Source organism: Euphorbia lathyris, chromosome 9, assembly GCF_963576675.1.
Source record: "Euphorbia lathyris chromosome 9, ddEupLath1.1, whole genome shotgun sequence".
In the NCBI taxonomy this organism is placed as follows: Eukaryota; Viridiplantae; Streptophyta; class Magnoliopsida; order Malpighiales; family Euphorbiaceae; genus Euphorbia; species Euphorbia lathyris.
Window position 1 is genome coordinate 38,572,971 of NC_088918.1, and position 24,835 is coordinate 38,597,805.

Below are 24,835 nucleotides of genomic sequence, written 5' to 3' on the forward strand. Positions count from 1 at the left end.
TGTAACTGATGTCTGTATTTCTGTATAAATTTCCTGAAGTTCAATAGAAATATATGTTGGTTCCAAACTCTTAAATATTAAATACTACAGATCCTTGAGCATCTTGCTTACTGATAATAAATTGTACTTGAATTGTGGTACATATAGAACATTAAGCAGCTTGAATCCGAACTTAAACACCATATCTCTGTTATTTGTGACTAAATGTGTTTTTCCATTCATCATAGAGTTCACTGTAATCAGGCTTAGAGTGTCATTGTTTGATACAGAAATACCTCTAGATTCTTCTCTTGGTTCTTCAACATATGGTTAAAAACAAGCCTTTGTGGGAAATAATTTTCTAACTATACCTACATGTATAATAATTTACACAAATAACCTCTATTTGGAGATTAGCCCTGAAAAGTTGCTATGTAATCCAGAATATATTGGATATTGTAGTCTTGCCAAAATTTTATCGAGCTTTGACGTGGTGGGATCCTGGTTAGGAAAGTATCCGAATTCATGTTTGGGACAGAAATTAGAATATTTGTATAAGAAGATCGGTATGAAGCTGGCATGGTTCTTGGTGATTGGCATGTAAAGTGATTCAGCTGCTCAAGTTTTAACAGGGATTTGCAGTAACTAGTCTCCATTAAGGAATCAGAATGTCTCAATTAAGGAAAGATTTGTTAGAATATAATACACAAATGTCTCAATATAATACATAACGGGGGGATGAAATGATTTTCATTTGATGTTTTCAGGCCTATAACATAACAAAATTTCAGAATGTTTTTAGGCCCTTGATGTTTCCGTATAGCTAAAACAGAAAAAGGAAGATAGAGCTTTCTTTGCTTTCTGTATGTATATATACAGTGATATTCTGGAGTTTGAAAGAATTTAATGTTTGACTAGCATAGCCTCCAGCTTCTTCTTCCTTGCAGCATGCTTTAGTTTCTCAAGAGCTACAAGCCCCACTTGCCGGACTCTTTCTCTCGACAAACCTATCCTGCACATTCCAAATCAACTCCATTCATATACATTTTCTTTTCTTCAAGCAAAGATTCTGCTATTAGATCGTATCAAGAGTTTTGATTACTCACCGCTTACTGATGTCCTCCCATGTAAGGCATTCATTATCCAAACCATAGTAAAGTCGTATAATCTCCCTTTCTCGTTCTCCAAGACTTGACTTTATAACGTTATTTACTTCGTCCTGGAAATAGATTTCCATATAAATATGGTCTGTCAAATTGTATCATTCTCATCTATTTGACTAGAAGAATGTGTTGTCAAGTATGCACATAGATTTTTACCTTGAGTGCCCATTCGTCTACTCCATTCCACGGGTTATTCTCAAGGCAGGTATCTGCAATGTACTACAAAAGGAATAAAGAAAGAGATGAGTCAATCCTAAACAAGAAAAGTCCAATTCAAATGAGGTGAATTTGCAGAAAATGACTTACGCTATGGTGGGTTTCTCCAGGAAGACCGTTCATAGACCGGAAGGCTTCTCTGTCCAGCGAAAAAACCTTGCTAACTGCCTGCACATAACTACATTATGAGAGTAAGCATTGAGAAAGGAATAACATAACAAGACTGTAGAACTGTTACTTCCTATGTTGCACGAACACTGACACGGAAGCTGACACGGACACAGAAACAGACACGGGAAATGTTATCTCTAAAACATAACCTTCAACCGAAAACAGACACGGAAACAAAATGGACTCGGACATGGACATGAATCGCAGAAACGCTACTAAAGAGAAGTGTTTGTGTAACATAGGTTACTTCAACTAATTCATACCTCTGTAGCATTCCTAACTTTTTTCTCTGACATATTCAGGGACTCTGCAATTTTCTGAGAATAACAAACAATGAAATATGAAGTCAATTGGTAACAGATGCAAAACAATACAAATTATATATGAAATTGATCTTCTCATGATTAATAATTATAACTGACTTACATCAATTGAAGGGGTTACTCCTTTTTCTTCCAGTCTAATTTTTGCATTCCGAATTAAGCCTAACCTTTCGTGTAAATGATTAGGCAGTCTCAAGGTTTTTGAATTCTCAAGTAATGCCCTTGAAACGCCCTGTCATAGAGAAAATGCTAAACAGCATCAGTTTCAGTTTAGAAATGCATTTGACATTTGGGCATAAAGTCAGATTTCACAGGAGATTTAAGGGGATCTATATGATCTAGTTCATCTGAAGCTATTAACTTCTCTTCATATGCTACTAACAAGGGAAAGGGGCTGGAAGAGAGCAATTGAGCAGAAACAGAAAAAAGGGGGCAAATTTTAGTAATAAGACAATCAGGTCTGCATCAATTTCAGATAGATAAGTGATGCTATCCAATGTTCAGTTGTTTACTATAACAATAGGAAAGCAAATTACCTGACGAATCCACCAATAGACATAAGTTGAAATCTTGAACCCCTTCGATGAATCAAATTTCTCGATGCCACGCAACAGCCCGATCAGACCTCCCTGCAAGAGAATAATAATAAATTTCGCAAAAATGTCTATACCAACACAAGTCTATGTGCTGTGTACATTGATTAAGGTCAATCACCAATATATTTCATCCTAGAAATGAGAAAGAAGAATCTCACCTGAACAAGGTCAGCCATTTCAGCTCCCATGTTATCATATCTTTGAGCAATAGACATGACCAAACGAACATTGCTCATTGCCAGTTTCTCTCTAGCCAAAGAACAAGCTATCATTTTGGATTGTAACTCAACCCGAGAAATCCTCAAGGAAGATGCGAGCTGTTCGTCTGTAGGATCACATCCTAATCTCTCCTTCAGCCTGAAGAGTACACATGACAATTATTAATAAAAACATCTTCAGGGAATAATCTTTTTCTGTAGAAGCAACTTCAATTTTTGAATAGGATTGGCTATTTCAAAACAACATCCAGATACAGAATCTCAAATTTTAGGAAGAGAAATAAGAGGTCTTCCTAATTGCCTTCATGATTTAAACAACTTTAAAGAAGTGATTCGGTAACCATTTATCTAGAGATAAAAAAAATGGTCTAAAGTTTGAATTCATTAAACAACTTTGGAGAAGTGATTCAATCCATTCATCATCCATTTAGATTACCTTACCACCATTTTCAAAGATATTTTTAGTAACAATTCTGAGATTACATAGAGAAAAATGGCTTTAACATGTTGGAACTACTTCTGATACAAGTTTGATGATTCTCCAATTGGTAAGCTTCAGTCTCACCTTGATTTATAATCCTCCAAGGAAAGACCAGCTTTTATCATTCTTGACAGGCGCACAACTTCAGCATGGGTGAGCAGCTCTTCACTCACTGCACCCTTAACATAACCCTTCAAACGATTCTGCAGCATCTCCGGATTCACAACTGATTTGAGCTGCTTAAAGGCACTAGCTTGAACTACAGGTTTACTTTGGCTAAGATTCTTTTTCCTAGTGTTAATTCTCCGTTGTCTAGCAGACACCCCAGAGCAGGTGACAGGTATCTTCTTTTGATTTTTTCTGCTAGGTGCATCAGTTGAAGCGGTTCTCTCAAAAGAAAGATTCCATTGTTTCTCAAGCATAGACTTCTGCAAAAGAAGAAGTGCGTCCATTGAATAGTCAAGATCAGAAGTATCCTCTTCCATATCATCCAATGTCTTCAACCATGTTGCTGCAGTTGATGGAGCAGACGCAGTATCCACGTGTTCTTTGAGAGCCTTAATAGACTGTGTATTACGGTTTGAAGATGGGAAACCAGGACCTAAATTTGAAGACTTTTTAGCAACTATCCCATTTTTACCCGATGCAACTTGATAATGGGTTGATCCATGATCATTGACATTCGAAAGCTTTTCTGTGAGATCCGAATAATAGAAAGTGGAACTCAAAAGCCTCTGTCCTGCATTAAGTCCGATAACAGCAGCAGTGGCCATCATACAGCTTCTTTTTGGGTATTTCCAATGATTCTTAGCCAATCTAATGAAGCAAAAAGCTGTGTATGCTCTTCAACTGTACTCAATACAATAAACTCATTCAACTCTTCAGCTGTAGAACCTGGAAAGAAAGCAGATACATATATGAGAGCTCCAACAAAGGTTTGCGAAACCTTAAGCTTTCAAAGGATCCAGGGTCACTATGCCAAAGCTCAATGCTAGATGCATGAGATTGTGTTTGGCCACAAGAAAATTAAATATTATACACATATTGCACAACAGCATCAATACAAAGTTGCAGGAGATTTAGATCCAACTACCAAGTTCCACACTCTGTTTCTGGTAGATGGATCCCATAATCGGTTCGAAACTTTTCTAGAGGAATTAGATTAGACACACTTTACTTGGCCCCTCCACTAAGAATCCAACACGAAACCTAAGCGAGTAGAGACCTTTTTGACTCAAGCTAACCTTAATTGGACAGTCTTTTGAATTCCACTCAGCGTTCATTCAACCATAAATAGTTTATGCAACGAAAAATTGAAATACAGTGATTTATCTTGAAAAACAGGAATATAAAACCCATTGAACTATGCAAGTAATTTTAATAAGACCTATTGTTGTTATCTTGAAAAACATATATAAATAAACCTCTAAATCAACTTAGAATTGATAATTAGGGATGCTAAAATTGAAAGGTAAAGAAGACAAGCATCCATTCCATGTGAGATAGTAAACGGCAAAATTCTAGCCATTTGATAGTTCAATCCAAAATTGAACACAAAACCATTTAATTTCTTTACTACGCCACAAAATGATCAGAAAAGAGTGTATACTAGTTAGTTACTGGTTTTGGATTATGCAAAGTTGAAACTTGTCTGACACATTTGCTCCATGTAGAGTAAGTGAAAAATTACAAGAAAAATGGCCAAAAAGTGGAATTGCGAGCAGAGAAGTAAACTGAAACTCAATTGTTGAAGCTGAAAAATCTAGGGAAGAAAAAAATGTGAAATTGGCATACCTGCAAAAACAACAGTATGAGGAAGAAGAAGATTGGATGGAGAATTCAGGTGAAGATTCCAAAGCGAGAAGAATGTAGATGAGGAGAATGTAAAATTTCTTGTTGTTTGATAACAGATTTTGTTTTTGTTTATTTATTTATTATGAATATAGGAAAATGTTAATGTTTATTAGATAATAGTAAAAATAGAAAAAGAAGGAAGAAGGGGTTATAAGAGATTTGGAATGGAGAGATACAATTGGCTGGAAGAGATATTGGGTCCATCGTTGAGTGGTGGATAACTTGCCATTTATATATTTCTTACATCTCTTTTTTTTTTTTTTATTGAAATTCATTCATTCTTTTTAAATATATATATATTTTTGGGTGTAATTGATATTTATAATAAAAAAGAACTGACACTTGCGATAGCCACACAACCAAGAGAAGAAATAAACAAAAACTGAGGGCTGTGTGGGGCCCACTTCATACATCACTTCAGTTGGTTCAACAAACTATGCTCTTCTCTTCTTCTTCCAATATGGGTTCATTTCTTCCAAAATTTACACATTTTATTTTGCCACCATCTAATATAAATTTGCACCAATTTACACTTAACTCACAAGTAAATGGAAAAAATTTAGTATGCACCCGATAAATTAATTAATGACACATGTATACATTTTTTTACACCAACCATCTCTCATACAATGATATGCAAAATGAAGACAATTTCATTGATCGTCGCTCAAAATAGCGTAACATTTCTACAAGTAACTGTGTGAAATTTTGAAGTAGAATATAAACAAGGATTGAAGTATTCTATCACCTCTTTTTACTTTTACATATTAGATCCTTCATATTTTTATTTTATATATTCAACATGTAATCATTTATATGTAAACTTCGTGTTCAATGAGTTAATAACTGGTTAAAGACCCCGAGTTACTTAAACTAGAAATTTCGAGCTTGAATCCTAGTGTACGTATCAAACTTTAATTTGAATAAAATCCACTTAAAGGTGTCTATCGAGCTTCGGACCGAATAATCGGATAAATTACCGAAAAAATACATACAAAAACTGATAAAAATACGACTTCTGAATTATTAGGTGAATCCATCAACCATATGACAGAGGCCCAAAAACAATGAAGAACTGTGCTGTATATAATAATCTAAATATTTTAAAATAAAACTTAAAAAAGAAATACAAATTCTAAATAAACAATACAGAAATACCTCAATTTCAGAGGCAAAATGCATAAACTCACTCGAATATTACCTAAAATAATGCGATAGCTAATGCAACCACACAAGATATTGATAGCTATATCACATTAACTATCTTTTCCTGGGTAGAGCCAAGTAAGAATCGCACCAATCCAGCCATCCAACCAAGTTCTATAGTTCAACTATATGGGTTCCATCTATCTATAAAATTCTTTAACCTGAAAAGCAAACTAGTATCTATATGCTATTACCAATTGGACATAGTGCAAATGGTACACCTGCCAAAGATACGTTCCATTCCCAATTTCTACAACGTAAACAAATATACAAAAGAAGAATCTATACTCCACTTGTCACCTTTGATTTCGATTCCCGGCTGGAACTCTTTCGTAGCAGCTTCTGAACACGCTTTAATAACATGGTTAGATTCCTTCAACACATAAAAAGCAATCTGCAATTAGTAAGATATGTAAATTGACACTCCGGATTACAGAATGAGGACCAGAGAATAGTAACTGAAGTTAAGGGTGGAAAATAGACGGGTGTCACAAGCGAATTGATTAGATGGCTAAGAATTAAGAAACAACAACCATGAATTATATTTATGCAAGCACAATGAATGAACATGTCTTGGTGAGGATCTTCTTATAGCATTAGCCCACTAGGATCGTGAACTAGTCAATACAACTTTCGTTCGGACACTCAAAAGATAACCCTTCACAATTAAAAAATAAGCTGCTTTCACTTTCAAAACTATGAAATCCTCCCATAGTCTTTTCTCCCCCGGGATGCTGGTGGAATGCTTGTGGCAGGATAATTGGCCTTGTGCCCTACAGTAGAATGTGATGTCAGTTAAAGTTGCATCAACTTATCATATTATCCACTGATGCAGCAGAGTAATTCAGCAAATGCTTTTCTTGCGAAGAACAAAGAACAACTGAAGGAAAATAAAATAAAATAAAAAGAGAGAAACTAAAGCAGTACCCCACGGCATGCCATTGTTGAGTGAACTACTTCCAGGAGAATGTGGGCCTCCAGAATTAAAGCTAGATTGAGGAGGCTGAACCTTGATATGATTCCACTCGCTACTCCGACCAGAAGATCTCCCATAATTGAGGCGCGGAAGAGATTGCTGCCCCAAACGGCTTGGCGAATTTTGGGGGATATGCGACATAAAATGAGATGGCTTTGACATTGCACGGCCGTACCCAGGATGCATATCATGAGCAGGAGGGCTACCCACCTCAGTGTGTGGAAATGCTTGAATAGGTCCATTTTGTCTGACACAACACAGGCAACCACAGGTGTAACTAGTTATAGCTAGCCAATTGTTCAAAAAACAAGAGCATATCTATCACTCCTTGAAAACAATTTCCACAAATGACTAGTACAAATTAATGGACTTGAAGCACTAATTTCAATGTCACTGATACCAGAATGACTGCCCAATCCCAAAATTTTGAAGTCACGTATCAAACCCTCACTCATTCAGCAGCTTACATATTTTAGTTTATTCAAATATTTTGAAAATCCACTTAATGTGAAGTTACATAGGGAAAAAGAAGTAAATATTCCTCTATAATTTAATTTGCGGAATAGAATGTACCCGTATATAGACAACTGAAAGAAATTATATGGACATAACCAAGAGAACAAAGTATACCTTTGAATAAATGAGTTAGAGCTATGGTTTGATGCACGGTTAGATCGTCCGAGACCAACTGATGGATCAACTGCACCAAGATGCATGCCCTTGCTGAACTCATTGCTTATGGAGCTTACATCTGACCCATCCTCTTGTAAAAGAAGTTCATCACTGGAACATGAACAAGATATGACATAACAACTAGATATATAAGGACAGGAATTCTTAATTTTCAAGTGAATTTTAAATGGGAAACAGTTATTAGCACAAAAAGTATCACTAAGATGATTGTGGAACTGCAATTATTAATTATAGTAGAGATAAACAAGCTCTTTTCGCTGTATATAGACCATCAAGCATCTAATATGTAAAAACTGAAATATAATCTTATGGACCCAACCTAATACAAAGGCAGAAGCATGGTACCTAATATGACATCCCAATCTATTACTAAATTTATTTTTAGGATAAAGTGTCATAAATCCAATCAAGAATGTATATTTACCTACATAAAAGAGTTGAATGTTCTTGCTACGACATTAGACCAACAACTGAAAAAGGCTAAAAAAGGCTCACTAATTCACATTACTCCAGAAATAATTCAAACAGTTTCTTTCTAATTGTCTTCTGATCTATTTGAGAGCTCAAAAATCATGCTCAACATTATTTAGGATCTAAGCTATTGTCGTGGCAGATGTAATTTATTTGTTATTATTTTTTTCAAGAAACAATAATCTAAACCATGCTCATTTACAGTCTTAAGTGCAGTGGTTCCATAACTAGTCCATGAGTAATACTTAAAGTCCAGTTCACCATAATCAATTAACTTTTTTATTGGTTAGCTTAACCTGTTTTTCAGTTCTAACCATTAACAAAATTTCCAAAAATCTAGAACATCAAATCTCTAAGAATCCAAGTCCATGTAGATACAATACATGTGAAATTCCATAACCATAACATTCAAGTCAAGCACTTGAAATTAAAATTCTAAGAATTTTTATGTTTTTTTTTTTTATTAAGAGGTAGAGGACAGGGAAAGGAAGCCCAGAACATCCCAACTAGAACAAAATTGAGGATGTGAGTCCCACCAGTGACACTCCGAACTAATCCTGCCAAAGTTGGCCAGCGCATCTGCAACCTGATTACTTTCTCGAAAAACGTGTGGCACAACAAATTGCATTTCACGAAGCAAGGCGCGACACTCAAGAAGCTCCTGATGCTGCTCCCACGGGGCCAATAAGTCAGCATGTCGAAGGAGAGATACCACATAGGTCGAGTCACTTTCAAGCCAAAGGCGGTGCCAACCCTTATTGTAGACCATATGAATTGCATAAAGCACAGTAAAGAGTTCCGCAATATGCACCAGGGAGCAAGTAGACGGAAAAGCAAAAGTACCTACTGAGTGCCCAGTAGAATCCCGAAACACAATTCCACAACCGGCATTGACAGTGGTAACGAGGCATCCGCATTAATTTTAATCCATCCAGACGGAGGAGACCGGCAGAATCCTAGGCGCCCGGGTCCGATGAGGCAACAACTGTAACGTGTGAAGCAGATCAAGTTCAACAGTTGAGTTCCAAATAGAGCTGAATGATAGAAGATCGGTCCGACAAATTTAAAGCCAAAGAAGTCTTAGCGCGGAATGAATATTAGGGGACAAATCCGAAAAAATGGAGTTGTTGCGGTGTCTTCCAAATTACCCAATGCACATGTAGGACTGCACTGTCAATGACTTGGGGTGGGGGTACAAATATATGAATCTAAATATATAATCTCCAGTATTGGGCTCTTGAGTTTGCGAATAAATTTAGTGTCAAGGGCCTCCCCCTTTAACTGTGGGGGGAAGCCTTTTTCGCCCCACTGCCAAAATTATCGTTAGAAAGACCATGAGAATGGGTGTAGAAGTTGCTTCCCTTACTTTTCAAGATTTGGCGTAGTCTATCGAAAAGAGCCAAAATCGTAGTACCGAACCTAATGTCACCAAAGAGCCAAAATCTAGGAGCTATCCGCAACCCAGCTAAACAGCACCGCAACAGACGATGTGATAATTCGTCGGCCAAACAGTAAGGACGGCCTCTGCCAAAGCACCTTAGCAAACCGACAATCCACAAATAGATGCTGCATGGACTCGCAAAGGCATAAACAGCAACGGGAGACAATATACATACCTCGAAGCCGCAGAGCATCATGGGTGGGGAGATAACCAAGCAGAGTGTAAAGGGGGAAGTTTGGCCATAGGTAAACTTAACCCCAAGCATTGGCAAAGCTACGAGAAGGCTTCAACATGGAGTGGCGAATAGGGCATGTCAACGTACGTTGATGGAAGAGGCAGAGTTGGCATAAGGAACACTATAGGGGACACGGACTACCCTGGCGTTGGATCTCCGCCACCCTGGGTCAGTAGCCGAAACTAGCTTAAGCGATCCACCCTCGTCCACTAGGGACAGGAAAGTATACGTCCTTCGTGAAGGAAGGCGGATGTCTCCATAGAGGGGAACTCACACTGTGAGCGGACCGAGCCCACAATGTGTGCCCACTCTAGGGCGAGGTTTAACAGGGAGGCCCTGCGGGGTGGAATACCGATAGATGCATTGACGGTAGTAGTTGGCTGGCCAAGACTTGGGGAAAGTCGAGGCGTCACACTGTCATGGAACCGATTGAACTAAAAGCTCGAACTGATAGTTAAGGCTCAATCATATATCTTATATTAATCTTTGACACAGACGGGGTTTTGGCCGGCCTAGAGTTGGTCCCGTGACACAGAGCGCGCCAATAGATGAGAGAGTGTGCATGCGGAATGTATTTTCGCCAAAGGAACCGATAAACCGCTAATGAATACGGATCATTCCCCAGCCATGCATAGAAAAGCTTGACCATCAAGCTCCCCTTATCCGTCGGGCACCAAATACAAATTCAGAGAGGTCACGACCTCTCCGAATGGCTGTTATTGCACACAAGAACTCCTTAGTTAAATCGGGTAGATCCATCCATGACTCTATCCACCGGAGGGGTCACCAATTCCCTGGTCTCCTGAGAATGCAGTATAATATGGAAATATCACGACCAATTGAGATTAACCTCCATGGTTCAGCCAGTCCCCAAATCGAATTCAGGACTCTCTTTAAATCCAACACCTTCCATGGGGCATCTCCCTTCGAGAGAACCAACCTTCCAATTAGTGAGTGAGAGCACATAGCGACACGGCGGTCATAAGCTTCTTGCAAAATCCTAATGGATTTGATTATGCCAATGTCTGTTACCTGAGCAGTAGACATTGTAAGACGCCTGCAGAGATTTTGAAAGAACAGAAGAAAACGGACGTGTTACAGTTGCCTTATTTTAGGTTATATTATTTAGAGGTTTTTATTATCTAAGAGTCTTTAAAATATAGGAATCTTTTATTATTTAATATTTATTATTTTATGTTCAGTTACTGCTTATTATTTAGGTCAGTTTGCGTATTTTTGCTGGTAGTATTTATTAGGCTTTTATCCTTTTATTTTTGGTAGAATCCTAAGGGTGGTAGAATCCTAATTGTGGTAGAATCCTTCTTGGCTAAGGATACCTTAGGTGCTTAGGAATCTTGTACCTCTCTATAAAAGGGGATTCTTTATCGATCAATTTTATGCAGAATTTTCAATCAAAAGATTAAGGAAGAGTGATGACCTCTTTAATAAAGATCACTTATCGTAAATTTAAGAAAGATAGGTAATTCAAGGAAAGCCAAAAACAGCAACAAAGAAATCACGTTTGATTTCTCCGTTAGAAGACCCGTTACGAGATCCTTTTCGTGGACCCATAACAAAACATTTCGGAGCAGTTGATTGAACAATCGAGGAAGTTGGAAGTGTCCGAGAATCGTAGGTTAGGATTGAAGAGAACTCCAATACCTACATAGTCCTCCGGAGGGGGAGGGACCGGCAGAAGACCTGCCATGAGAGCGGCAAAAACTGCCGCAAGGGCGACGGCTAGATCGGAGGCGGCTAGAGTTTCTCGCGAAGATGATGATACTCCAGCCTTCAGATCATGTAACCCAGACTCAAGGTGCAGAACAGGTGATATTTGAAATTAGGGTTTACCTCTGAAAACTTTGAAGCAGCAAAGCATAAAATTGATTTCTGAAGATTGTGGAAGACGAGCAACGGTTCCCAAAGATATGTGGCGAGCATCGATTGCCAAAAAGAAGAGCCAAGAGCGTTGTGTACTGTATGTATACACAATTATTGTACTTTTTTACTTAAGAACATAAACATTGGCTTGGTTAACTGTATTTTTGGTCAGGTCTTAGTTCAGTTCTTCACGTTTCCTTTTGGCAGCCCCAACATGACATTTTTATAAGTTTCTATTCCAATATGAAAACTCTAGTCCTTACCTGTAATTTGGATCCCAATCTCCTGGATCTGGCAATGACAGACCAGCTTCAGGTTTATCATGAGCTGGTCCGACACCTTGAGAGATTTGCATATGAGAAGATTTATAGGAGCCTGGCATAATATTCTGAATGGCAGAATGACCAGTGGTAACTCCAGTACTCCGATGCTGCTGCATCCAGCTTGCAGTTCCAGAATTTGACTGTCTATGTGAGGGTGAACTTCCAAGTACGGAAGGATTTCCCTCGGTTTGAGTAGAGCTGGTGCCATCAGCAAACTGTACTTGCCTATGTGAAGCTGCTGTACCCTCTTGATTTTGAGAACTTCCAGAATAACCCCAGCTTTTTCTTCTATTGAATTGAGTTACTGCAGCCACTTTTCCTAGAGGTGATCCATGACAATTACTTCTTGCTGGTGATGTTGGACCATAATGTCCTGGAGAACTATTAGAAACTTGATTGTAGGAACTTGGTGGAGTGAATTGTGAGGGACTAGTACCAAGGGGAAGTGGTGCAAAATTTCCTGTTGATGGACTTATACCAATTCCATTTGGATGTGAATATTGAATAAATCTCCGTCTTGCATCTGGACTACTTCCAATCATCGACAGACCAGCCTGTGCATGCATGTGCATTCCAGAAGGACCAACAGGTGAATAGTATGCAAACATATTACTGCCATCCCCATAACTTCCGTAACTGCTTCCCAGGCCCATACCATCATTGTAGCTGCCATGGCTTCCTATACTGCCATAACTATTACCATGTGCATAAGGAACTACTTGAAAGTGGGGACTGTTATGAAGGGAAGCTCTGGTCCTGCCTGGAATCTGCATTGGAAATATAAGGACTGTAAGTTTTTCTCCTGTTGACAAATATGCATTACTTCAATTCCTTTGTTTCTTCCAGTTGACAAATATGCATTACTTCAATTCCTTTGTTTCTTCCTTGTTTTATTTTTACAGAATAAAATTGCATTTCACTAAATATTAGAGGGTCAGGAAGCTCACATTAGGAGAAAGACCAGCAGCAAACCAATGCCCACCACCAGGGTGATGGTCCACTTTAAAATTTTGAGCTACCGGCTACAGATATTGAGAAGAAAGAACAGGAAAAAAAGAACACAATTGGTCAGTACGATTAAAAAAACAATACAGTAACATTCAAGAGCCTATAAAAGCAATTAATTAAAATAGAACAATTGAGTACCATAACCTACAGAGTTACATGCAGCCAATAGCACAAAATAATGGGCGAGGGATGGAAAGAAATGAGACAAATGTTATTGTACAAGAACTATTTTACACCCAAGAGCTCGACTGATAACTAAGGTTTCAAAAATGGTTTAATTATGGGATAAAGTACCAAAATAGGCCTAAGGTTTTTGGGGAAGTACCAATTTAGGCTCAACGTGCAAAATAGCACCAATATAGGCTTAACGTTTACAACATACATATCAATTTAGCCTTAACGTTTACAATATAGCATCAATTTAGGCCTCACGTACAAAATAGCACCAATACAGACTTAACGTTTACAAAATAATACGAATTTAAGCTTAACGTTTTACAAAATATATCCAATTTAAGCTAAACGTCACAATTAAATTAACCATATTATATTCTTTTCCTATTAACTTTATATGTTATCTTTTTATTCAGTTCTATTTTCTTATTTATTATAATACAATTAATTACTTTTCTTGCCCATTAAAACCTTATATTTGTTTTTCATATTGATACATGCCAGTGTTCGAAATATTGTGGATATTCAATTACTTTTAGTTTGCATATATTACATGAGCAATGAAATTTAGTAGTCATGGAATCATTTATGAAAAACAAATATAAGATTTTAATGGACAAGAATACTAATTAATTGCATTATAATAAACAAGAATATAGAACTAAATAAAAAGATAACATATAAAGTTAATAGGGAAAGAATATAATATGATTAATTTAATTATGACGTTTAGCTTAAATTGTATATATTTTGTAAAACGTTAAACTTAAATTCGTATTATTTTGTAAACGTTAAGCCTAACTCCGCCTGTGAGGGTCACTTGGTGGCCTTTACAGCCGGTCCCAAGCCCGGACAAAGGAGGAGGGTTGCGGTAGGTTTGTGGCGGCCAGCGTAAAACTTAGCCACATCTTATGACATGAACCATAATATAAATATCGTTGGGGCGTTCCCTACTCAGCGACGCGCTGCACTTCCTAGACCCGGGTGTAGTGATAAATGTGCAAGGGCTGCTAGGTCGTCGCCCCGAAGCGGCGCGTCACCCCAGGACCCGGGGGTGGTGTCAAATATGCAAGGGTTGCGGGTAAATAAGCTAGTCCACGGTAATGGTAGGGGTAGGGGTAAGGGTAGTAGGTTACGCTTTGGGACATGGAACATAGGTTCTTTGACAGGAAGATTAGCTGAAATTGTAGATGTTATGAAGAGGAGGAGAATAAATATATTGTGCCTACAAGAAACCAAGTGGGTTGGAGCCAAGGCTAGAGAGATAGCTCCTTGGGGTTATAAGCTTTGGTACTCAGGAAAGGATAAGGGTAGAAATGGAGTAGGTATTCTTATTGATAGGGAGTATATTGATGATGTAGTAGCGGTGTCTAGGAAGAGCGATAGAATTATGAGTGTTAAGCTAGTGATAGGGGATGAGGTTGTGAATGTCATTAGTGCATATGCACCACAAATAGGATTAGATGTGTCTATAAGACAAGCTTTTTGGGATGACCTAGAGGAAGTGGTGCAACAGGTTCCTAGGGATGAAAAAATGGTACTAGGGGGTGATCTCAATGGACACGTGGGTTCTAGGCGAGATGGGTTTGAGAGTGTTCATGGAGGGTATGGTTTTGGAGATAAGAATGAAGCAGAAAATGATATTTTGGAATTCGCATCAGCCTATGACTTGAGTATCATGAACACATGGTTTATGAAGAGAACATCCCACTTAGTGACTTATCGGAGTGGCGGTAATGCGAGCCAAATTGACTTCTTAGTAAGGAGTGCTTGGAGAAAGAGTTATATTGATTGTAAGGTGATCCCTGGTGAGAGTATGACAACCAGGCATAGAGTAGTGGTGCTAGATTTTCGAAGTAGGAAATGTATAAGAAAACAAACACCACAAGTAGAGACTAAGATTAAGTGGTGGAAATTGCAAGGGGAGAATCAACAAAAATTTGTGGATGAGATGACCAAAAAAGATATTTGGACTTGCAATATAGATTCAGATATAGATTCGATGTGGAATAAGATGGAGCATAGTATAAGGGAAGTAGCGAAGGAAGTTCTAGGGGAATCTAAAGGTAGCATGCCACGGGTAAGGACACATCTTGGTGGACAGAAGAAGTACGACAAGCAGTAAAGAGTAAGAGAGAATCCTATAAACTATTGGGGAAATGTAGGAGTGACGAGAACTATGAAAAATACAAAGAGGCTAAAAGGGAAGTAAAGAAGGTCATACGAGATGCTAGAGCAAAGGTGAATCGGGATCTGTATACAAGATTGGATACGAAAGAAGGGGAAAGAGACATATATAGAATTGCTCGGATGAGAGATAGGAAGACGCGAGATCTCGGAAAAGTTAAATGTGTGAAGGATGTGGACCAGAAAGTCCTAGTTGGAGATAAGGATATCAAGGAACGATGGAGGTCCTATTTTGATGACTTATTTAATGGAGATCGCCAACAAGATGTTGGAGATATAAGTATCCATCACGATATGATAAATCATGAATGCCTGCGGAGAATTCAAAAGGGTGAAGTCAAAATGGCATTAAGTAAGATGAAGTTGAAGAAAGCAGTAGGACCTGATGGCATCCCTATTGAGATTTGGAGATGTTTGGGAGAAAGAGGAATCGAATGGTTGACGACGTTCTTCAACAAAATTTGGAGAAACAATAAGATGCCATCAGAATGGAGGAAAAGTACCTTAATCCCTTTGTATAAGAACAAAGGCGATGTCCAAGATTGTGCCAACTATCGGGGAATCAAATTAATGAGTCACACTATGAAACTTTGGGAGCGAGTGATCGAACAAAGGCTAAGGAGGACGGTGAAGATCTCGGAAAACCAGTTTGGCTTTATGCCGGGAAGATCAACTATGGAAGCCATCCATCTAATGAGACAATTAATGGAGCACTATCGAAATAAGAAGAAAGACTTGCATATGGTTTTCATTGACTTGGAGAAAGCATATGATAAGGTACCAAGGGAAGTACTTTGGTGGGCCTTGATAAGGAAAGACATTTCGCGGAAATATATTGACATCATAAAGGACATGTATGAGGGAGTATCCACGAGTGTACGTACTAGTGTTGGGAAGACTGAAGAGTTTCCTATTACGATTGGAGTGCATCAAGGTTCCGCACTAAGCCCATTTCTTTTTGCCATCGTTATGGATGAACTAACAAGTTCACTTCAAGATAGTATACCATGGTGCATGCTGTTTGCAGATGATATTGTGTTGGTTGATGAGACGAAAGAAGGAGTGGAAAGGAAGTTGGAACTATGGAGACAAACTCTAGAATCTAGAGGCTTTAAGTTGAGTCGAAGTAAGACAGAATATTTGGAGTGTAAGTTTAGCGGCCGTAGGAGTAGGGAGGCAGGGACAATCACCCTAGATGGGAGAGGTGTTCAGGCCTCGGATTGCTTCCGGTATTTAGGATCTATTATCCAAACGGATGGAGAAATAGATGGAGATGTTGCTCATAGGATTAAAGCTGGTTGGTCGAAGTGGAAGAGTGCTACGGGTTTCCTTTGTGATCCCAGCATGCCTAATAGATTGAAGGGAAAATTCTACCGGACGGCAATTAGACCAGCATTGTTATATGGTACGGAGTGTTGGGCAGTGAAACACTGCCACATCCATAAGATGTCGGTGGCGGAGATGCGTATGTTGAGATGGATTTGTGGTCATACGAGAAAGGACCGGGTGCGTAATGAAATAATTAGGACAAAGTAGGGGTCACATCTATTGAGAATAAAATGAGAGAAAACCGACTAAGGTGGTTTGGCCATGTGAGACGTAGAGCGCTTGATGCGCCGGTTAGGAGAACCGAAGAGTGGCAAAGGGATGTAGTGGTGAGGGGTAGGGGAAGACCTAAGCAAACTTGGAGGAGGGTGATAGAGAGTGATATGAGTTTACTGGGAATTGAGGAAAATATGGTAGTGGATAGGATGGAGTGGAGGGAGCGAATCTGTGTCGCTGACACGACTTGATTTTCACGGTTTTATATGATGGTTCATGTTAGCCGACCCCGAATCATTTCGGGACTAAGGCTTTGTTGTTGTTGTTGTAAATGTTAAGCCTATATTGGTGCTATTTTGTACGTGAGGCCTAAATTGATGCTATATTGTAAACGTTAAGCCTAAATTGATATTATGTTGTAAACATTAAGCCTATATTGGTGCTATTTTGAACGTTGAGCCTAAATTGGTACTTCCCCAAAAACCTTAGGCCTATTTTGGTACCTTATCCCTTTAATTGTCTCTAAGTTGACAAACCCACATAAATGCCCCTCTAGATTGAAGGGTATACAAGCATAGACCTTCTCTACCTTGTGTTGAAATTTAGTCCAAATTTCGAAATCTAAATCTCTTGACTAAAAATCTTTAACACCATTATATCAAAAACTTGAACTGATAGATAAGACTCCAACATTCCAAATCCAACACCATTATTTCAAATCCAACATTCCAACTAGGGCATATGTTTTAACACAAATCTAGTATTAGTAACTACTCCCTTCGAAAACAAAAATAAGGCAATATCCTGAGAAGAAAAATCTTGCGATCTGGTGTCCATGGCGATTTGGGGCAGAAAACTAGGGTTTGACTATTAACTCTGATTTTCTTCTCCAAGTCTTCTGATTCTGATTTTCAATGGAGTTCTTCAGTCATGCTGATCTTTTCGCAAGGCATAAACAAAAAGGAACGATCGGCTCAGCAGATCTGACGGTTCCAAGTTCTTCGATTTCAGCGGCGAAATCGACTCCTTCCTTCAAGGATGCGCTGCTCACACGAGAGCAACCAACAATGACAGTATCTCAAGGTGAACAACCACGAATCTTTGATGTAGGAGGATTTAAGGCTATTAAGATATCACAGGAGGTCTACAACAATCGTTTAAAGGTCTGTAAATTCGCGGTAATTGGGAGGCTGACACTCTCAAAAGGAGATTCTCCATGGAAGCATCAGGAGCTTAAGCACAAATTAAATGCAATATGGGGACGTTCTTCGGATTGGAAGCTAATTTCCATTGGTAAAGGATTTTATACCATTATTATGCCAGATGAGGAAGCCTTGAAGGCAATTTGGAGCAGGGGTCCTCTTGCTCTCAAACCTGGTATTCTTCGATTACAACCCTGGATTCCTGGCTTTGATCCAACAAAACACAAATCCACAACTGCTCAACTCTGGGTTAGAATCTTTAACCTTCCTTGGGAATTTTGGGATAGGCAGATAATTGCTGATATTGCTCGAGTAATTGGCATCCCATTGCGTTTTGATAAAAACACAGTTGATGGTGAATTTGGGCATTTTGCTAGAATTTTAGTGGACGTTGATTTATCCAAACCTATTCAGCATACGCTTCGAATTGACACTGATTCTTTAATGGTCTGGGTCAATCTTGAATATGAAAATTTACCGGCCTTTTGCTCGGAATGCAATTCTGTGGGGCATATTACAGTTAACTGTAGGCGTAATTTGAAAAATAAACAGGGGTATGGGCATACAGAAACTAATAAGGTGGTGGAAACACAAAATAAACATGTTTGGCAATGCAAACCAAACATGCCAGCAGCCCCGATAGATATGAAAGAAACAACTGCTCTAGAAGCTGCTACACAGGAGAATGGTGATGATATATCCTCAGCGTCACAGGATATTGAAGAAGATATCATTATGGAAACTTCCCCGGCGAATCATGTTGATCAGCAAATAGTGGTTTTTCAAACAAACATTGATAATGCAGGTGTGACTAACCCGCTGAACCACGAACTTCCCACACCGCTAACTAGATCTTCGCCTTCGGATTGCAATACGCCTAATGAAACTGTGCTGGTGCATACAGAATCAATTAAACCTCAACAGGAGCATGTTTCCCCTGACTTAGAATCTCCGGCCAGGTCATGGGCGGATCAGTGTGAATCAGAAACAGAATGGCAAACAGTGTCTAATAAGAATAAGCGAAATAAAGGCAAGAAAAAAATGATTGCAGGACAGGAATTACTAACTTACAAGAGAGAAGTTCGTCCACCTACTCGATATCGATGAATGTCTTGTTCTGGAATTGCAGGGGGATTGGTAACTCGGAAACGCAGCGACGTTTGGAAAACTTTTGTATTCAGTATCGTCCAGACTTTGTTTGTTTGGCTGAACCAATGGTAGATTTCAATAGTATTCCCCAGAGATTCTGGCAGAGACTGCAAATAGAGTTTATTGCCTCTAATACAACCTCTTCATTGTGGGTTTTGATTCGGACTGGTTTTACTCAGGTCGATTCTGTGTGGAGTCATTCGCAACATGTTACTGTGTCTTTTCTGATAAACTCAGTTGTGCAGAAGATTTCTTTTGTTTATGGCAGCGTCTCATATTTACAACGTCGTAGATTGTGGGATGATTTGGCTAGAGTCGCTATGGGAAATTCTGATTCTTGGCTAATGATTGGAGATTTCAATTCTGTTCGCGGCGCTCATGAAAAAACGGGCGCACCTCCTTCCAACATTGCTTGTGCAGATTTTACAACTTGTCTTGACAATTGTGGTATGTCCGATGTTGACACCCGGGGTTCCTTCTATACTTGGAGTAATGGTCGAAGGGGTAGTAATTGGGTGGATTGCAGACTCGATAGAGCAGCAGGTAATTTCCCTTTTTTTGATTTCTGGAATTCTGTTCATGGTGTCACTCTTCCTAGACACACATCGGATCATTCTCCGATTATCTTGTCTTGCACTATCGCTGATAGGGGTCGAGTCCGTTTTCGATTTCAATCTATGTGGGTGCTCAACTCTTCTCTGCGTTCTACAATTGAAGAGTCGTGGGCTCAACTGGTGCTCTCTTCGCACCCTATGTTCATCATGAGCTATAAACTGAAACGGCTAAAGGGAGTTCTCAAAACTTGGAATAGAGAGGTTTTTGGTCGTCTTTCGATCAACATTGCGTCAGCATCTAGGGATCTTCAACATGTGCAAAATCAGATATCAGTGGAGGGATTTTCTGATGAACTTCATAACTCAGAATTACAAGCGCATGAGGTCCTTGAAACGGCATTAAAGCAAAATGAAATTTTTCTTAGGGAAAAAAGCAGGGTGAAATGGTTGGCTGCAGGGGACAGGAACTCACATTTCTTCCACCAACAGTTCGCTAGAAATAAATCTCGGCAAGGTATCAGACACTTGCAAATTGACGGGGAGGTAACCGCTGACTGCTCGGCTATACAGAGACATATTATAGACCATTTCAGCTCAGTTTTCACCTCTTCTGCCAATCCTAACAGGGATCTCACAAGCATTGCAGACATTATTCCATCTTGTGTGTCTGTAGAAGATAACATGACACTAACTGCCAAGCCAACTATTGAGGAGATTAGAGACACAGTTTTTCATATGGATGCAGATAGCGCCCCTGGCCCTGATGGGTACACTGGTGTTTTTTTCAAATCATTTTGGAGTATAATTGGCCACGATTTTTGCAAGGATATTCTGAACTTTTTCAGTCAGGGGACATTACCTACGGGTTGGAATTCGAGTCTAATGGTCCTTATTCCGAAAGTCACGGAAGCAATCTCTGTTGATCAGTACAGGCCAATTGTCCTCACCAATTTTTGTACCAAGGTAATCACTAAGATTCTAGCCTCTAGACTTGCCAATCTCTCTAGCAGAATTCTTTCTCAAAATTAATTCGGTTTTACAAAGGGTCGGAGAATATCAGATTGTATTACTGGAGCTTCGGAAGGGGTAAATATGCTTCAAAAGAAATGTTTCGGTGGGAACTTGGCAATCAAAATTGATATTCGTAAAGCATTTGACACTTTGGAATGGGATTTCATTTTAGAGGTATTAAAGTGCTTCGGTTTTTGTCAACAATTTCAAGATTGGATTCGTTCTGTTTTTTCCACTGCTAGGTTATCTATTGCCATCAACGGCCAAGACCATGGCTATTTTGCATGCTCAAGAGGTGTTAGGCAAGGAGATCCATTATCTCCCCTCTTATTTTGTTTGGCAGAAGACTTCTTTAGCCGATTATTGCAGTCAAGAGTTTCTTCTGGAGCTCTGACACCATGCTTGTATAGCGGTAATGTGAATTTTCCGACTCATTTTCTTTATGCGGATGATGTACTAATATTTCTTAAGGCTACCACTCGAAACATCACTGAATTGAATAGCATCCTCGATCAATATGGCATGATATCTGGCCAGATGATCAACAAGCAAAAATCGGAATGTTTTGTCAACAGATACTGCTCGGCCCGGAGGGGGATTGAATTAAGTGGATTATTGGGAATGAAGTTAGGAGTGTTGCCTTTTACTTACCTAGGAGTGCCTTTATTCTCGGGTGCTCCTAAGAGGAAATGGCTACAGAATTTGGCAGATAGAATTTATGGTAAATTGGCGACTTGGAAAGGTGAATTGCTATCAATGGCCGCTAGACTCACTCTTATTAAAAGTGTCACAAGTAGCTCTTTGCTCCACTCTTTTTCAGTTTACCGATGGCCTCGCTCTTTACTGAAAAAACTCAACCGCGCTATGAAAAACTTCCTATGGACGGGGGATGTGAACAAGCGTAAACTGGTCACTGTAGCCTGGTCCCACTGTTGTTTACCGGCTAGGGAAGGAGGTTTGGGTATTCGAAACTTGATTCACCTGAATTCAGCGATGTTGTCTCGACATAATTGGAACCTCATCTGTGGAAAAGACTTCATTTCGGTGTTAATTCAAAAACGTTTCTTATTCCCAAATGGTTGGCCGAGGAACTATACATTTAACTCTTCAATATGGTCTTCACTAAAACACACATACAGGGATATTCGAAAGCATGTGTATTGGGTGCTTGGAACTGAGTCGGACAGAAACTTTTGGGTGGATGAATGGATTTGGCCAACATTAGCAGATCAAATGGACATCCCGGAGCGGAACAGACATTTACTCACTGATTGTATTCAGAGATATAGGGATCACACTGGTTGGATTGATCTACCTGTGGAGGGGGATACTGCAACAGCAGTAAGTCGAGTTTCCATATCGCCTGCTGAGGACGATCTATGTTGTTGGACGCCGTCTTGTAACAGTCAATTCTCTGTTAAAAGCTCTTATGACACATTCAGATTGAAGGGCCAAACAAATAACTGGTACAGGTTTATATGGGGTGACTTTATTCCTCCATCGCGATCGCTCATTTGTTGGAAAGCGTTGCACGGTAAGTTAGCAACTGAGGATATGTTATGCCAACGCGGAATGATACTTGCGTTGAGATGTAGTCTATGCGGAACTGCTGTAGAGACACAGGATCATCTGCTGATACAGTGTATTTTTGCGCGCCAAATTTGGAAATCACTAGAGGAGGCTTTTTTAACTTACCTGGGCACACCGCAAACAGTTGCTCAATTATTTCAACGGGCTAATGATTTACATTTCAGTTCGCAGGTCAAACCATTATGGCAAAGTGCAGTGATTCATGCTATTTGGGTAATATGGAAGGTAAGAAATAACTATATATTCAATGATGTATCGGTTGATATCTCATTCACTCTACGACTTATTTGGAAAGGAGTGTGGGATGCAGATTTTTTTAATCATGGGGTAACGGGCTCAGCCAGGGATACACAGATTTTGTTACGATTTGGCATTCAGGGAAGGGCTGCCCCTCCCTTATGTTGCCAGTTCGTAACTTGGGCATCTCCGCCACACGGCTGGACAAAAGTAAATACCGACGGTTCCTCTTCAACTACAGCATCTGGCGCAGGGGGAATTTTTAGGAACTCGAGAGGGTTTCCGAGAGGTTGCTATGCACTGAAATTAGAGACATGTGATGCTCTTTTTGCTGAAATAAAAGCAGTCATATACGCGATTAAAATGGCTGCGAATCGACATTGGTTTCCACTTTGGATAGAGTCGGATTCGTTGGTAACAGTGAATCTGCTAAAGAGCCGCAGCAAAGAGGTTCCATGGCAGCTTATGGCTGATTGGCTTCATTGTTTAACTATAATTAATAACCAACTGGTGTGTGTATCTCACATTTTTAGAGAGGGTAACTCAGTTGCTGACTGTCTGGCACGTAAAGGGGCTAGTGATATGGGGGAACAGTGGTGGGACAGCTATCCACCGTTTTGTTCTGAATATGTTTTTAATGACTTCAATAGAACTTCATATAGGCGATATTGTTAAGTTTGGTTTTGGACCTGTTGTCCAATTTTTCATTTTTTTCATTCTTTATTTTTGCAATTTGTAATTCTTTTCTTTTCATTTAATAAAATTTAGGGGTTTGGAGGTTGTGGGTAGGGGCTGATGCCAACCTAGTTGGGATGAGTCTTGCTTCTCAACCTTCTTGCTCTCTGCCTTTACTTAAAAAAAAGATAAGACTCCAATAATGATTTCTTATTATCTATAACAGTAATAAAATAATTGATGGAAGAAAGAATAACTGATTCAAGGCTGAATGGATCTTCTTCTTCTTTGTCATCTTCAATTGATAATTGATTTTATAGACAGAAACAAAAGAGGTAAAGTTATAGACAGAGAAAGCCTATTTTGATGAATATGACAGTTTTTTCCTATAATCTAAATTAAGGCTTCAAAAGCGAATTCAACAGTAGCACACATTGATCTACTTACCATGCGAGGGGACTCGGGAGGGGGTTTGTAAGGACAAGTGAACGGTTCCCCTGTCACAAAAGGGTGTTTTGAAGCCTGCGGGCAAATAAGTAGCAACTCCATTATCATGAGTGCAAGTACATATTGTGGTGCAGGAGATAACAATAAGATGTGAAGAAATTGCTGAAAACTGGAGTAAATTGCAATTACCTGGAAAGGAGACCACCTTTTTGCAGGATCAAACTCAACAAGGCCCCTCAAGAAATCGATCAAAGCTAATCGTATTTGACTTTCTGTTGTAGATTAATCATACAAAAATCAGCAACTTCCAGAAGGACACACATACTTGGAAATTTTTTGTTCAAATATTAAGATTAACCTTTAATAATATCTTCTTGTGGCAGATTCTTTCTGTAAGGATAGTTCGTAACGATTGCCTCAAGGTTCATATGATGGAAATACTCCTTCCCAATAGATGGTTTTTTCAACTCTCTCTGAGCAGAACCCAGCAACCATCATATATCACAAAAAAGTGTCTATAAGCTCTAAAAAGGTCATATTATTTCCCTTTCATCAAACTACAATTTTTCTCATACTCCCCAACAAATAATTGAACACTTACAGCTTCATATTCTTCTACTGTCAAAGCTTTATAAGCACTTCTGCAACCCAAGGAAACTTCACCATTCTCTACGCTGTGGACACTTCCAATACACTTAAAGAACTTGCCTGTATTTTTTGCCTCCTTTAGTAGATAATCAGGGGGTTGTCCACTACAAACAATGCAACCATACATTAATGGCTGTACAAATTAATTGCAAACGAATGACCTTTAATAAGATAACATATGAAA

General features: G+C 39.1%; 2 protein-coding genes across 2 annotated transcripts in view; both read right to left on the reverse strand.

Moving 5' to 3' along the window:
- Positions 1-648: 648 nt before the first annotated feature.
- LOC136205521 (RNA polymerase sigma factor sigA) lies at positions 649-5,125 on the reverse strand. Its single transcript, XM_065996156.1, has 10 exons — positions 4,942-5,125; positions 3,232-4,041; positions 2,607-2,805; positions 2,389-2,481; positions 1,956-2,084; positions 1,793-1,846; positions 1,449-1,526; positions 1,299-1,361; positions 1,086-1,198; positions 649-991 (listed from the first exon to the last, which is right to left on the reverse strand). Exons 2-10 carry the CDS (start codon positions 3,921-3,923, stop codon positions 883-885), a joined length of 1,530 nt encoding a protein of 509 aa, XP_065852228.1. The 5' UTR covers positions 3,924-4,041; positions 4,942-5,125; the 3' UTR covers positions 649-882.
- Positions 5,126-6,693: 1,568 nt separating this feature from the next.
- Positions 6,694-24,835, reverse strand: part of LOC136205520 (dual specificity protein kinase YAK1 homolog) — a 31,982-nt gene continuing 13,840 nt past the window's right edge. The window contains exons 10-18 of the mRNA XM_065996154.1: positions 24,605-24,755; positions 24,362-24,476; positions 24,193-24,275; positions 24,004-24,078; positions 13,175-13,249; positions 12,168-12,994; positions 7,814-7,966; positions 7,135-7,430; positions 6,694-6,980 (exon numbers count right to left, since the gene is read on the reverse strand). Coding sequence (XP_065852226.1) covers positions 6,904-6,980; positions 7,135-7,430; positions 7,814-7,966; positions 12,168-12,994; positions 13,175-13,249; positions 24,004-24,078; positions 24,193-24,275; positions 24,362-24,476; positions 24,605-24,755 — 1,852 coding nt within the window. The 3' untranslated portion in view covers positions 6,694-6,903. The remainder of the gene's footprint in view (positions 6,981-7,134; positions 7,431-7,813; positions 7,967-12,167; positions 12,995-13,174; positions 13,250-24,003; positions 24,079-24,192; positions 24,276-24,361; positions 24,477-24,604; positions 24,756-24,835) is intronic.